Below are 13521 nucleotides of genomic sequence, written 5' to 3'. Positions count from 1 at the left end.
TGCGCCATATATCGTCCTGCCTGTGCCCCGACGAAAGATGCACAAGTCGGTTGATGACTTGCCTGGCTACCTTGTGGCATGCAAGCAAAGCCTGACATGCACGTTGGCACGGGCTCGGACGGCGAGCGCGTATTGCACGTCCTGGCCGAAGCGGCGCTTAAGGGATTTGGACAGACCTGAGGGCTGCTTCTTGCTCACGCGCAATGTTGTCCAACTCGTCAAGCGGGAGGGAGAGGCTTTTGCGTCGACTGAGGCACTGCCCTTGGTCCTTTTGTTGTTTTGAAGAGGAGGCGGCGAGGCACTCTGGAGACTCTGGATTTGGTCAGCTCTTCTTTCTTTGCCCAAAGGCGATTTCCACCCGTGTGCAGTCCAGTCCCTCTTGGTGGAGATTGTTTTCTGCTGGGTTTGCCCGTCATCAGTGCAGCGGTCGCGCGTTTCAGACGCTTACTAAGACCTCAGCAGTCCCGGCAAAAGCCTTCTCATCGCACAAACCTCATCCTCGTCCTCGACCTCATCCTCGCCCTCGCCCTCGCCCTCGCCCTCGCAACAATGCAATGGCCGCACCTCGCCACAAAAGTCCGCATGCTGGCACGCAAGTAGAGCGCAAGCTCCAAGAAAATGCCCGAGGAGCTCCGCGAGCGCTTCCGTCACCACCACCGATGACACACCCTCTCTTCGACCGACGACGCAGCCTTTCGCCCCGTGTAAGCACAATACATACATACCCGACCGACAAACACACATGGAGGTGGTGATGGCAACAAGACGACAGGCAACGACATGGAACCGCGACCGCCACGTCGATGAATAAACAGGAGGCGGGCTGGGAAAGGATGCCTGCGGCGTGCGAGCGGCCAAGGGCAAGGGGGCGATAGGTGGACTTCTGGGCATGGATGGCACTCTACAGTGGGTGTTGCAATCGTTGACCAGCCGCGGCGGTTCTGCGCCAAATGCCGCTGCGCCCGCCGCACTACTGGCTGTGCCTAGGTACAGTGCACCCAACCCTGGCTAACGACCCTCCCTCGGAACCCATCTTCCCTCCATGTCTTTTTGACTCTGGTCAAATTCCTCTCGTCGGGAGACGGTGGGCTGACCCGGACCCGGACCCGGACAGCCCCAGACCTCCCTCAACTCGATTGTCCAGCAATGGCTTGTTCTCACCATCCATGATCCATTACATCAACCTCGCCTCATCATAAGCCTTCGAGATGGTGCCACGGCCTGTCAGCAGAGCAACAACACCCACCTCGTGGACCCCCAAGAGCAGCACCTCGCCGCGGCCTTGCCGATTCCCAATGTCGCCGTCTTCTTCCCCAACATCTCACGCGAAAATATCCTCAGGTAGGCGCCTTCCCTCTGCATCATTTATGCCTACTGACTTTTGAAACAGTTGATGATGATTCATTGCGCTCATCGGCCACCGCTACCGTCCTTCTGCAGACAGACACCGAGCGACGTACCATACATGGCCGGAAAGGGTTGCTGGGTATTGTAAACCACGCATGGGCCCGAACATTGAGATACACCGGGTGGGGTTGTCTGCGCGAGGCGCAAGCGCTTGTTGGTGTGTGAGCCACCACCATGGGTTGATTCCGACCGTCAGTGTACTTCCTCCTCGGAGACCTCGATGGCAGCAAGCCTCAACCGACTCAACAGCACTTCAACAGCAGATCTCGCGCGCGCAAGGTGCAGTGCAGCCCCAGGTGCCTGTGGTACGGTAATGACCTCGATACAGCACTGCAGTCTGCACTTATGGTCCGCCCGGTCGTGTCGTCGCGCGATGCCTCAACTCACTGGATTCTCACTCTGCTCAAGGGGCTTACTTGAAGCAAAGCATTCCCTCGCCATCCTCTCCAGGCTCAAGCTGTGTGCCCGGTATGTCGAGAATGGACTCGGCGACCGGCCCCTCTTCCTTTGTGGGCGTGCTCCCAGTAGATGTCTCCAGGCCTCAGTCTCTGACCTCCTCCGCAGTGTAGCGTGGGCCTGTGGCGCCCGACTTGGCAATTGTCGCGATGCTCTGCTCTGCTCCACAACCTTACCCTCAGCGTCTAGAGCGCGGGTTTCACGCTCTGATGCGCGCATTACCACGTATCCGACATGGTCTCTCGCGCGTCAGGATCCCCCACCGATTCGCATTGTCCGCTGGTGAATCGGAAAAGCGTGTCGGTGACTGCCAGAGTCCAGGGCGAGATGTAACCACGTCGTCTGCCCACCATCGTAGAATCTTCCCCGGTGCGGGCGGGCGGTTGCGAATTCGTCCAAATCATCGCTCCATTCCGCCGTGCCAGCTGCCATCTCGTCCACACTGGCAGCTCCAGAAGAGTCCTTTAGAAAGCCACCACCCAACGCCATCCTCGGTCGACGTCTTCAACTACCTGGGCCTCGACCCTACCGCGCCTTTCCCTTCTACTCCAGAAATGCGCCGGCTCCTGCGGTCGCTGACCCTGAAAAGATTACCATCAACCCGGATGCCGAGCGTGCGCAGGCTCGAATACGTGACGCTGGACGCCATCATGTCCCAACTCGGCCTCAAGAATCACGCGGCAGCAACAGGCTACGTGGCAAGGCTACAGGCGCTGCGCCAACCCCAGTGGGTATCAATATGGAACCCTCACCGCTTCGAGAACGGCCCTGTTTTTAGGCCTTTGCCGCCTCCCCTCGGACGGTCCCGCACCTCAGTCCGGGTCTGCTATCAACCTGGCATCCTTTCCGCCTCCCGGAATCCAAGGTGCGCCTCGCTTCGACGCCGACGAGATGACCGACGCGCTCGTGCGCATGGGCAGCGCCGTGTTTGTTGGGCGTAGTGGTGCAGCAGCAGCAGCAGCCTGCGTCGCCGAGGCGCGCCTGCGCTACAGCGGCCTACAGTACCATGCTGTATCTCCGTTGTCGCCCTGGATCCCCACAGCCCGTCGTCCCTTGAATGTCGCATCTGGCAGCATCGCAAGTGCATCGCCGCGGTGCAGTTCCGCAGTTTTCTGCGGCATTTGGCAGGATGAAGCCGTCCCGTAGATGCGTCCGTCCGCCCCAGCTCCATCATCATTGGGACCAACCAACCAATGCCACCGCTCACAATCCCACGCGACTGAGGGCATAGGTGAGGGACGTCTGGTCCTCAGCCGTAGCAGCCGTCCTGCTGGCGCGCAAGTCGATGGCCTGGCGCAGAGCCGCGAGCTCATTCGTCACGATCTTGCCGAGGCGGCGCTGGATCTCGTCCTGGTCGTTGCGCTGGCGGGGCGCGATGCCAGCGGCCGCCTTGTTGTTGGCCTTGTACACGACAACGCCCGTGGTACCGGCGGTACTCCTGGGGCGAGCCTGGCGGAGGCGGATCGTGGTCGGCATGTTGGACGAGGCGCGCTGGGTTCTGTGAACAGTGGCGGTGGCGGCGGAATGCTCAACGGCTTCTTTCTCTGAGGCGGCATCGTCTTTATCGGTGAAGCGTCGTACCTTTTGGAGTGACTGCCGGCGGCGCCCGTATGTCTCAGAGCTCCGCATGTATGCACACTTTCCCTTCGGAGTGTAAGTTCAAAACGAGGGCTCCATGACGACTTTTTGCTAGACGAGTCGACGTCGCCCCCTTTCAATTCAGCGGTGCAGGCGGCGCTGCAGCAGAGCGTCGTCGAGCCTTTGCTCGCTAGCAACGCGTCAGCCTGCGAGGCTCAAAATAAAACCTGCCAGACACCAAGATTGGCGCCTGCGAAAGTCAAAGTCAAGACTTGCGGGGCAAAGTTGATGCCTGGCAGTCCCGGATTGAAGGGTTCCAAACCACATTTCTCCCCCATTTCTATAATAGCCACTCATACCTCCTCCTACCGCCACCAGGTCCAAGAAGTGTCTCCATCACCAAACTTTTCTCATCTTCGTTACCAGGATAGAGGTATTCAAGAAGGGTATCCAGTATATCTTGGTCGTTTTTGCCGCAAGAGTTGTTATCCGCTTTCGTCGACATCTCAGCAGCGTCCACGTCGGAAACCGCATCACTGTCTTCTTCTCCTCCTCCTCCTCCTTCTACAAAACCATCTTGTATAATAGCCCACCAGCGCGCAATCCTCTGCTTCTCCGAGTCTCCTGGTTCGTCGATGGACCCATTCCAGTCACTCCTCAGCCACCCTTTTGTCCACAGCGGCCATACTCGCTGGCTGGCTGGCTTTAGCTCGGTTGTCCCCGCCACGATCCATCCAAGCGATCCAGCAAGTAAACGCATGCACCTCTTAACTAATTTCTTGGCTGTCTTATTCTTGACTCTGAGCTCTGTAACCAGCTGTTCTAGCTGCTTTTCTCCCACAACGCGCACGTCAACTTCATTCAGCGCCGCCCATTGACAAATGCGTTGGAATCGATCATCGAGATTGGTGGTGGTAGCATCGGTGCCACATCTGTTGTTGCTTGGTCGGAACGCGTGTGTCATCACAACTGTTGAGGTAGGCAGGGTAATGATCAATGAGGGCGACAGGGGAACGGCTGTATATCTGTCTCTACATGTCAAGGTTCGCCACATGTTGGGGCTACTCCCTCATTCCATCTTTTCTGCGCCCATCGCCGGACTCCACCGGGCCCCGTCGCTGCCCGGCGGCGTGTTCGCTCGTCTGTTTCAACTGCGTCCAGGCCTATCAATGCACGCGACAGGGCGAGCCACCAGCTCTGAGACATCATGTCTCCTAACAAGACGTCTGTTGAATAGACCCCGTCTTCTCCCTCGGTCTCTCACCTCGAAGCTATGCTACCAACGCGCAATCGTCACAAACCACAACCATGTCGTCCTCGAACCCAATTCTGTTTGCCATGGCCATCGAAATGATTCGCGACCTGCAGAAGCGGTACTTGGAGGAGAAGAGCAGATATGACCAACAGCTTGCTACGCACGAACACTTCCCCATGCTACAGACCATGATCCAGTCACATGTGGAAAGCCAACTCAGGCTGATACAGGATCATGTCATAGAGCCGATGCGCGTCATCTTGGACAGGGTGCAAAACGAGGCGGATGGGGTGCTGGCGGAGCTCGAAGAGCGAGCGACCTTGACTGATTTGACCGCGTCATTGGACGGCAAGATTAAGGAGATGGAGCAGCTCAGCGCCCGACTACAGGAGGAAATGGCTCAGCAGAAAGAAGGCCAAACGGCCGACCTTTTGCGGAGCATTCAGGAAACTTTGAACCGGCTCAGCGAAGAGCATACGGCCGCGCTTTCGGAAAGCAACACGGAGACCATGGAGCAGCTTAAGGACCAACTCGAGACGGAAATGGCTAAAAGTAACGCGGAGACCATAGAGCAAGTCAAGGACCAACTCAAGACAGAAATGGAACGGAGCAACACGGAGACCATGGAGCAAGTCAAGAACCAACTCAAGAAGGGCAACGCAGAGACCATAGAGTCAGTCAAGGACCAACTCAAGAAGGAAAACGCAGAGACCATGGAGCAGCTCAAGGACCAACTCAAGAAGGACAACGCAGAGACCATAGAGTCAGTCAAGGACCAACTCAAGAAGGACAACGCAGAGACCATGGAGCAGCTCAAGGACCAACTCAAGAAGGACAACGCAGAGACCATGGAGCAGCTCAAGGGTCAACTTAAAGAGGAAATGGCTCAAAGTAACACGAAGACCATGGAGCAAGTCAAGGAGCAAGTCAAGTCAGAAATGGCTCAGCAGAAAGAGGGACAAATAACCGAGCCTTTACAAATCAACCCTGACACCATGAACCAGCTTAGAGCCCATCTCACGAGTCTCTTCACCAAGGAAAAGCCGACAATGGTCAACGAAATCACAAAGCAGCTCTCAAACATAACGAACCAGAATGTGGCGGATATAAGAAACCGGGTCAACCAGGCCACTCAAAATCTAGACAAGGAGGTTCCAGCAGCCATAGAGAGATACAGGCCGGAGCTGTCTAGGAAGCTGACGGCTGAGGTACGAAGCAATGCCAGAAGGGCAGTACTAAAGGACCTCGCAGATGATAGGGCCAAGAATGAGGCCAAGCTCTCTAAGACTAGAAGCATCAAGATGGCGCGCGTTGCACAACTAAGCCACTTCGCGGTAAAGACTCGAGATGGCGGCCAGGGAAGCTCTAGATCCCCTACGCCACAGCAGCAGCAGCAGCAGCAGCAGGAGCAGGAGGAGGAGGAAGAGGAAGAGGAGCACCAGGAGGAGGAGGAGGAGGAGGGGGAGGAGCAGCAGGAGGAGGAGGAGGAGGAGACCAGTAATGCGGGCTCCATGGAGCACCGCATGCGCAAGGTCGAGACCGACATTACCAACTTGGAGGAGGACCAGGGGAAATTGGTCACTGCTATGGAAAACGTGACCAAAAACCTATTCAAAGTAACCAGCATGGTCAACGAATAGGAAATAGTAGTAGTCCTCCTAGTTCCCTTCGTGGTGGAGGAGGGGGCGGGGGTAGATTCGGGGGTTTGCATTTGCGAAAGGAGCAAAGGAGGGTCATTCAGGCTGTCCTGAATTGATTGAATGAGAGAGTCACATCATCAGACATGCAGGTGGTTGCGACGCGAGATGGAGTTGATGGTGAGGTCGCCGCAGCGAAACCTCAAGGCGAGCCAAATGCCGGTGTCAGTGTCGATGCCGCAGAGCTGTCGTACACACGCGTCGATGGAAGATAGTAGAGACCCCATCCTCATCAATGAGACATGTGGCAATAGTGGGGGAGACACGGCCAATAAAGAAACCCCGGCAGAGGGAGCGGGGATCAAGTAGTGAATTGAGCAGATGTGGCCTCCTATCCTCCATCAGTCCTCTGAGGCCGTATTCCATCCTTTGTTTCCATGTTTGATCCAGCGAGGTTTCGTGCAAGCCGACGTTGCTTTGATACAGCGAGTTTGATGCGAGCTCCCAGAGCTATGATACGACAGGGGTTTTTCGCGCGAGCCGGCGTGGATTTGACAATTTCGTCAAAATTGGTGGCACTGAAGCAACGGCGACGGCGGTGACGAGCAGCGATTGTCGCAAATGATTTAGGGACATTGGTTTGAGAGCAAGATTGTCAGGAACGGTGTCAGGAATGGTGAGTGCCTCTCAAGGCCAGATGATCATGGACGTCGAAAACGGTGAAAGTGATGACGCCGACGGCAGCGAGCAGCGGCGACGAGCGCAAGCGACTTAATTCTCCATCAGAGCTCAAGAAGAGTAGAAAACAGTCGCGGGTGGGCTCATGACCTGAAGGCTGAAAACTGGAGGAAAAGAAGAGGAGAATAAGTAGATGGTAGTGATAGAGGTCAATACATGACAATTCCCACCCTCCTCCGCTTCGTCCGTCCTGCGCCCGCAGCCGCCGACTCTCAACCAAAAACCAAAATGTGACCAAACACCCTTCGTTCTCAGTTGGTGGAGGAAAGCCGGAACACCATGCGACTGATGGGCTGGTCCGACAGCATGGCCTGGCTCTGCTTCGCGGCGCCGCGAGCGGCGGCAAAGCAGAGCTGCTTGACATCATCAGTCATGGTGTCCCAGAGGAGCAGCGGGTTGATGGTCTGCTTTCCCGAGTCGCCAGTGCCGGGGTAGCAGTCGACCTCGATGCCCCTTGTCGTCAGGACGCCAGCAGGTGGTTCGGCCGTGTCGCCATCCCACAGTGGGTTGAGGAACCAGTTTTTGGTATAGGGTGGCCACTCGAAGACCCGAGGCTGGTCGCGCTGAAGTTCAGTGAGGCGACTCCTGAGTTGATTGATGAGCAGCGGACTTGTGGAAGAAGAGGAAGTGAAAGACGACGTACTTGACAGCCGTCACTAGACTCAAGAGAATGGCCGTGTTTAGCGAACGGTGGGAGGTGTAGACGCGGAGATCCTTTTGGAGGTCCTTGGTGCCGACGTCGCCAGGCGCGAGATCCGCATTCCACTTGAACCGGGCCGCATAGACGAGGAAGACGCGTTGGTCTTCAGTTGTCCAGGTGGGCGTTTGCGAGCCGAACAAGATGTGGTGACCGAGGGAGCCTCGCCAGACCTTAAGCAAGCCGTTTGCAGTGTAAGCCGGGCGACCTGGAAGAATTCAGGACCAAGTGATGAGACGTACATGATTGAGGGCGTCGCCCGAGGTGATAGCCATGGGTGGGTGGGTAGATTGATGGATGGTGTGTTATGGAAAATAGGGAGGAGAGAGAGTGTTGGGTTTTATAAATGCCACAGACGACAGGTAGGAGCTCCGAGACAGTTTACAAGCGGGAGGCCGACCAGCGGAGGCCGACCAGCGTCAGACAGGGACACAGATTGACGCCGATAATTGAGCCAGCTCTTGGACGGTCGGAGCGGTAAGCCATGATGGATAGACAGGTACGTGTACCTAATAGAAGCCCCGTCTCGCTCCCTCCCCGGATCATACAGTACCTCTGTTGCATGCGTGCAGCCATGCAATCCAGGATACCACCAACAGTGCAGGCCTGTTCGCGGTGTCGTCGACGCAAGATGCGCTGCCGCAACTCCAACGATGGCCGCTCGCCTTGCATGACGTGCATAGAGCTCGGCCTCATGTGTGTGTATAGCGGGTGCGACGGAGCACGGCAGTCGGGCACACAGATCAGTGACGAGATGGACTTGGATGCCAAGGTACGTATGTACTGCAGTTCTGCAAGCATGGGCTGACCCGTTTGTTGGATGCAGCAGATGTCGTCCTCGTCGTTGTCATCGCCATCGCCGCCGCCGCCGCCTTCGCCTTCTTCTCCCTTGGCATCATTCCAAGTCGATCCTGCTTGGGAGGATCCCGTGGGCATGTGGTCTGAGCAAACAGCCGTTGATGCGATGGATGTGGATCTTGACGTACATATGTGCCTTGCCTTTCTGGGCGTCCTGCAAGTCGACTGACGTGCATGTACCGCGCAGGCATTGCTCTCGTCTTCTCCCAACTCGGACGACGGGTGGTTTCAAAATCTCCTCGCCGAGTGCTGTCTAACGTCTCCGCGGCCGGCTGGAGCTGGAGCCTCCTCAGTCGAGTTGATAACGACGACGGCGACGACGACGACGACGACGACGACGACGACGAGCGAAATCCAGGAAGTAGCCGCCATGGTCAGTGCAGTGCAGGCTGCGCATGTCGCGCTCCGCTTGTTGTGTAACCGCGTATGTGCATGCATCTCTCCTCTCCCGCTTACTTTTTTTTTTCCATTACATGGCTAACGCGCGTTTTCCAGCACAACATCGACACGTTGAATCTTGAGCTGGCTTCAGATCTCATCAGCCAGTACGCCTCGTCACGTCCCGCCAGTACCAGCTCCTCCTGGCAGAATTCAACAGACAGCAGCGACTACACGCAGCCAGAAGACGATTTCACTCAGTGGCTCAACCAGTATCTAGTTTGACGACGCCCCGGGCGACGCAAGAAGAGCGAGCCTGCTGGCGGCTCAGAGACAAGATGATGAATGGGCAGAAAATTGTTGCTGTAATAACTGTGTTTCAGCGGTTTCCTCTTCCATTCTCCACACTCGTTTTTATTTTATATTCTTCATCTTTCTCGTACTACGTACAGGAAGGATAGATGACCAAATTGTACCATTATCGAAGCGTGGCGAGGAAGCGGAGGGCCGAAAGTGGAGCATATTGCGTTGATGGGCTAGTTTAAACCAAGGCGGAGATGCCTAAGTAAGCAGTTTAAACCTCGCTTCCCGGTGAACTCTCACCACCACGGACGGCCATCTACTTCAAGTCTCTACTACCTACGGTCGCATCCTTGAACCACGCCGTCCGGCTTTTGCTCGGTTTGTCCCGTCCCTGCTTCCGCCTCAGCCTCCGCCAACTCGAGCAGAGCAGGACTTCCCCTTTCCTTTCAGCCACAATCGCAGCGCTGCATGCACCTTTGCCTTCCGGCTGAATTCAGGTCGCTGCGTTGCGGCGCCTGCTTCTGCGACCGACAGGAGCAGTAGTGGTTAGGCGCGTCTTCTCGCGCGCGCTCAGTTATGTACTGTAGACAGAACAACGACAACAACTACGCGTCTGGCCTTCTTCAGCAACAGGCCTTAGAAGGACCATAACACAGACCCTCCCTTCCCTCGTGTTGCCTCACGGCGACCATGTTGAAGCCTCATCTATGAAGTGACGAGACAACCAAATGGCGGATTTTGTTCCGTGTATGGCATGGCATGGCATCAGAATCCTTTCGTCATCTTAGAGGGTTCCAATGACATGACATGGTCCTTTCTCGATCGTCCAGGAGCGCGACCGAGAGCCAGCATCCCCGGGCCTCTTTCTTGCGCTTTCCTCCAGTGTAGTATGCCAGCCAGCCAGCCAGGGGCTCAGCGCTCGTTCTTGTTTGGCGTGCGACTCGTTGGTCGGCTGCTTCGGTGGCTGGCTGCACTCCTAACAAGTGTTGAGCGAATCAAGGGCGGGGCGGGGCGGCTAAGCAGGCTGCTCAAGCACGCACGCACGTTTGCCACGGACGCTGGCTGGTGTTGTTGTGACGTTGCACGCCGTCGGCGCCCGTCGGCATGGCTGATTTGTTACGCGCTTTGTCAAACTCGACTCGCCCAGCATTGTTGTTCCCCCTCCTCCCTCTCTGACACTCGAGAGTCTTGGAGAGCTTTGAGTATCGTATAGCTCGCGAGGTGGGTAGAGTGAAGTCCAACCATCCATCCATCCAGCTCGCGTCCGGGTTTCTGGCTTCTTTCAACAAAGAAGAAGAAGAGGAGGGGGAGGAGGAGGAGGGGCAGATGGAGAGAGAGCCATGACCGCGTCTAGTCGTCGCTTTAGCCACCAGCCAAACTTCCGATGCAAGTACAAAGGAGAGGAGAAAGAAAAAGGAAGAAGAGAAAAAGAAGAAGAAAGAAAAAAAAAAAACAAGGAACTTTCGCTGCTAACCCCGCAACATCCATCTTCGGCCGTCTGTCTATCTCCCTTGTTCTCATTTTCCTCGTGTTCAAATGTTTGAATCCTTTTCTACTCGCCCGCTTGGCCCCCCCCGTAGGTAGGCATCTTTTCTTCGTGGCCGGCCAGGTTTCACCGTGCCGTAACTCATGCGGAGTGAGTAGGTTGACAGCCGGCGTTCAAAGGCGGCGTTGCGCTGAAGACTTTTTGCTGTTTTACGCCTTGTTGCGCGCCGTCGCGTGTCATTATTGGCGAGAAGCGACGGCGGCGGCAGCGGCGCAGCAGTAGCAGAAATACCATTCATGATGGTCTGACTTGATCCGCTTTCTGAGGCGAGCAAAGATTTTGACAAGCGCTGCTGCCATTCCTGAAACCCATTTATTGCTTGCGAGCTGTCGCTAGGTAACGGCGGTAGAAGACAAGGAGCGTCGAGTCGAGTTCAAAGGCCGCGTTGTCGACGATTTGTATAGTGGCGGTGGGGGAGGTAGAAAGAGGATGTACGTAGGTTGATATGTACATGTGTAGGAAAATGCATGGTGACGCGCGTCCACGTCTCCACGGATCCCCTAGTAGTGTATGTGTGGCTAGGTAGGTAGGTAGGTAGGTAGGTAGGAAGGTATAGTACCATATACCAGGCCAGGCACACTAAAGGAACGCTCTCGTCCGCCTCGACATGTATATACACTTGGCCCCTTAATCAATCCATCATAGACGTTGTCGTCTATCTTTAGAATCAGCATGTCAGTGTCCGTCGGCGCTCTCTAACATTGTCCTAGCTTTTGCTCATGACCGTCGGCCAGTAGGTCTTCCGACGGAGGAGGCGCTACATGTCAGTGTCCGTCAGCGCTCTATAACATTGTCCTAGCTTTTACTCATGAGCTTTCCTCAGATTCGCTTGTTTGAGGACGGCCCGGATTGATGGCCCGCGTTCGCGTCAGTTGGAGGGAGCCAAGGGCCGTTGGAGGTTACAGCTGCTGCTGACTGAAAAGGTCGCGCTGGGTTGAAATGCGCTACCTGCTGCTGTGGAGTGAGCTTATAAAAGTCTCTAGGGTCCGAGCCAAACAAGGTCTCTACCGGTGAGGTACTCCTCATCAACGCATGCATATGATATATGTAGCGCGTAGATAGGCGTAGTGGCTAATAACAGATAAAGCCTCTAGAGGCCAGAAGAGATAATGGAAAAGAATTTGTCCGCTACGTGGCGGGTGCTGAGATTAGGAGTATATCACAGTAGAAGGGGTAAAAGGTTTCGCGCGTTAGACCTGTGCACTGCCAATCCAATGTCCGAGTCAATGGCTACATGTACATACCGTCCATTCCGTCCGTCTCCGTCTCCATCCCGATGGTCGTCAGATAGCCGAGGCGCTAGTCCGTAGGTAGTCTACTTTGGAGCTAAGGGACCCCAGGCCGTGTGAGACTTTATCATTGACGGCTATAAGCAAGCAGTCCAAACTCCCGAGCGCGGCGGTGAAGTAGGCAATAAGCGACGAGGCGAACAAGCTGCGGACGAGGTTGGAGAAGACGGTGGCTTCCAACAGGGACGAGTTGCAAGCCAAGATCACAAGTCGAGAAGAGCCAGAAGAAGCTTGCAGATAATGTGGCGCACGAGACGGCGAGACTGTTCAGAAGATGATCCGCGGCAGACGGACGCCTGGCCGAGAGCTCCTTGCGAAACGTGCCGTCCGTGTTGTTGACACGGCAGGAAGATGAGATGGTCTGTCTGTCCTCCCCTATGCGCGCGACGCACTCGTGGTGGGAATCTTGAGCGTTTTCTTGCATCCATGCGCAGCAGCTTTGGGACAGCGCCGTGTCTAAAAACAGTCGGTCGGGCTGGTGGTGCAAGAGACGCCGCATCAGAGGCGACAACGACGAAGACCACTACTCCGTCTGGGCTTGCTTGCCTGCCGTCGGTGCTGACTGCTCAATGTCCGTATCCAGGCCCGTCGGGCGTCATATCGCCAGCAGCGCGGCGGTAGTAGAACCTCCTTGTTTATCCCATCATTGTTGGAAGTGCTGGGCGACGTGGCTGAGGGACGGATCGTGCCGGGAGGGAAGGGGAGCGCAGGCTGCTTTGAGTGGGAAGATGGATCGATTATGGATTCCCGGTAGGCTTCTCAGCTTCAGCTCAGCTTGCAGCAGGCTCTGCCCAAGTCTTGTTCACACACGGCAGCCAAACTCCTGTTGTCGCCTTTTCCAGCAGCACAGCGTCGGTAAAGCCACCATCACAAAGCCCACATAGGTGCGGAGCGGGCGTGCAACTCTGGCGGGGGCAGGTTGTGGTCGTTGGTGAGGGCGTCGAGGCAGCGGCTCTTCTGATTGATCGTTTCAGAAGGCTTGAGGATGATTTTCCAGTTCGTCGTGCCGTGGCCGTTGTCGGGTCAAGGCGGAGGAGGAGGAGGAGGAGGAGGAGGAGGAGGAGGAGGAGGAGGAGGAGGAGGAGGAGGCTCGGACAAGCCTTGGGCTCAGTGTCGTTTGGCACAGCGGCGTTTTTCCACAAGTCGCTCGAGTTGGACGGGAGAATTGGATGCGACCACAGCAGCGGGTGTTGGGCGAGTCTGGGTCTTGTGCGGGCGCGGGCGCAGGCGTAGGCGCAGGCACGAGCGCTTCTGCTTTGGGCAAACGTATGATGACGGAATTGACGAGACAAAACGTTGAGTCGTTGCGGTTGATGGATTGTGAAGCCGGATCGTGGACGTCAGTGTTGGTGTTGTTGTTGAAGTGCAGTGTCAGGGCC

General features: G+C 56.2%; 3 protein-coding genes across 3 annotated transcripts; 2 read left to right on the top strand and 1 right to left on the bottom strand.

Annotated features, from left to right (window-relative positions):
• The first annotated feature begins 1567 nt into the window (after positions 1-1567).
• J3D65DRAFT_306181 (uncharacterized protein) lies at positions 1568-2907 on the top strand. The gene is made up of 2 exons (XM_066795233.1): positions 1568-1875; positions 1972-2907. Exon 2 carries the CDS (start codon positions 2013-2015, stop codon positions 2802-2804), a length of 792 nt encoding a protein of 263 aa, XP_066657303.1. The 5' UTR covers positions 1568-1875; positions 1972-2012; the 3' UTR covers positions 2805-2907.
• Positions 2908-3781: 874 nt separating this feature from the next.
• On the bottom strand, positions 3782-4495 carry J3D65DRAFT_602036 (uncharacterized protein; the record flags this gene model as incomplete). Its single annotated transcript, XM_066798082.1, has 1 exon — positions 3782-4495. One exon carries the CDS (start codon positions 4493-4495, stop codon positions 3782-3784), a length of 714 nt encoding a protein of 237 aa, XP_066657302.1.
• Positions 4496-4622: 127 nt separating this feature from the next.
• Positions 4623-6731, top strand: J3D65DRAFT_306652 (uncharacterized protein). The gene is made up of 2 exons (XM_066795235.1): positions 4623-5400; positions 5530-6731. Exons 1-2 carry the CDS (start codon positions 4750-4752, stop codon positions 6334-6336), a joined length of 1458 nt encoding a protein of 485 aa, XP_066657301.1. The 5' UTR covers positions 4623-4749; the 3' UTR covers positions 6337-6731.
• Positions 6732-13521: the final 6790 nt, after the last annotated feature.

Source organism: Phyllosticta citribraziliensis, assembly GCF_038025025.1.
Source record: "Phyllosticta citribraziliensis strain CPC 17464 chromosome Unknown J3D65scaffold_4, whole genome shotgun sequence".
Classification (NCBI taxonomy): domain Eukaryota; kingdom Fungi; phylum Ascomycota; class Dothideomycetes; order Botryosphaeriales; family Phyllostictaceae; genus Phyllosticta; species Phyllosticta citribraziliensis.
The sequence above is the reverse complement of the archived record's forward strand: the minus strand, read 5'-3'. Positions and strand labels throughout refer to the sequence as shown.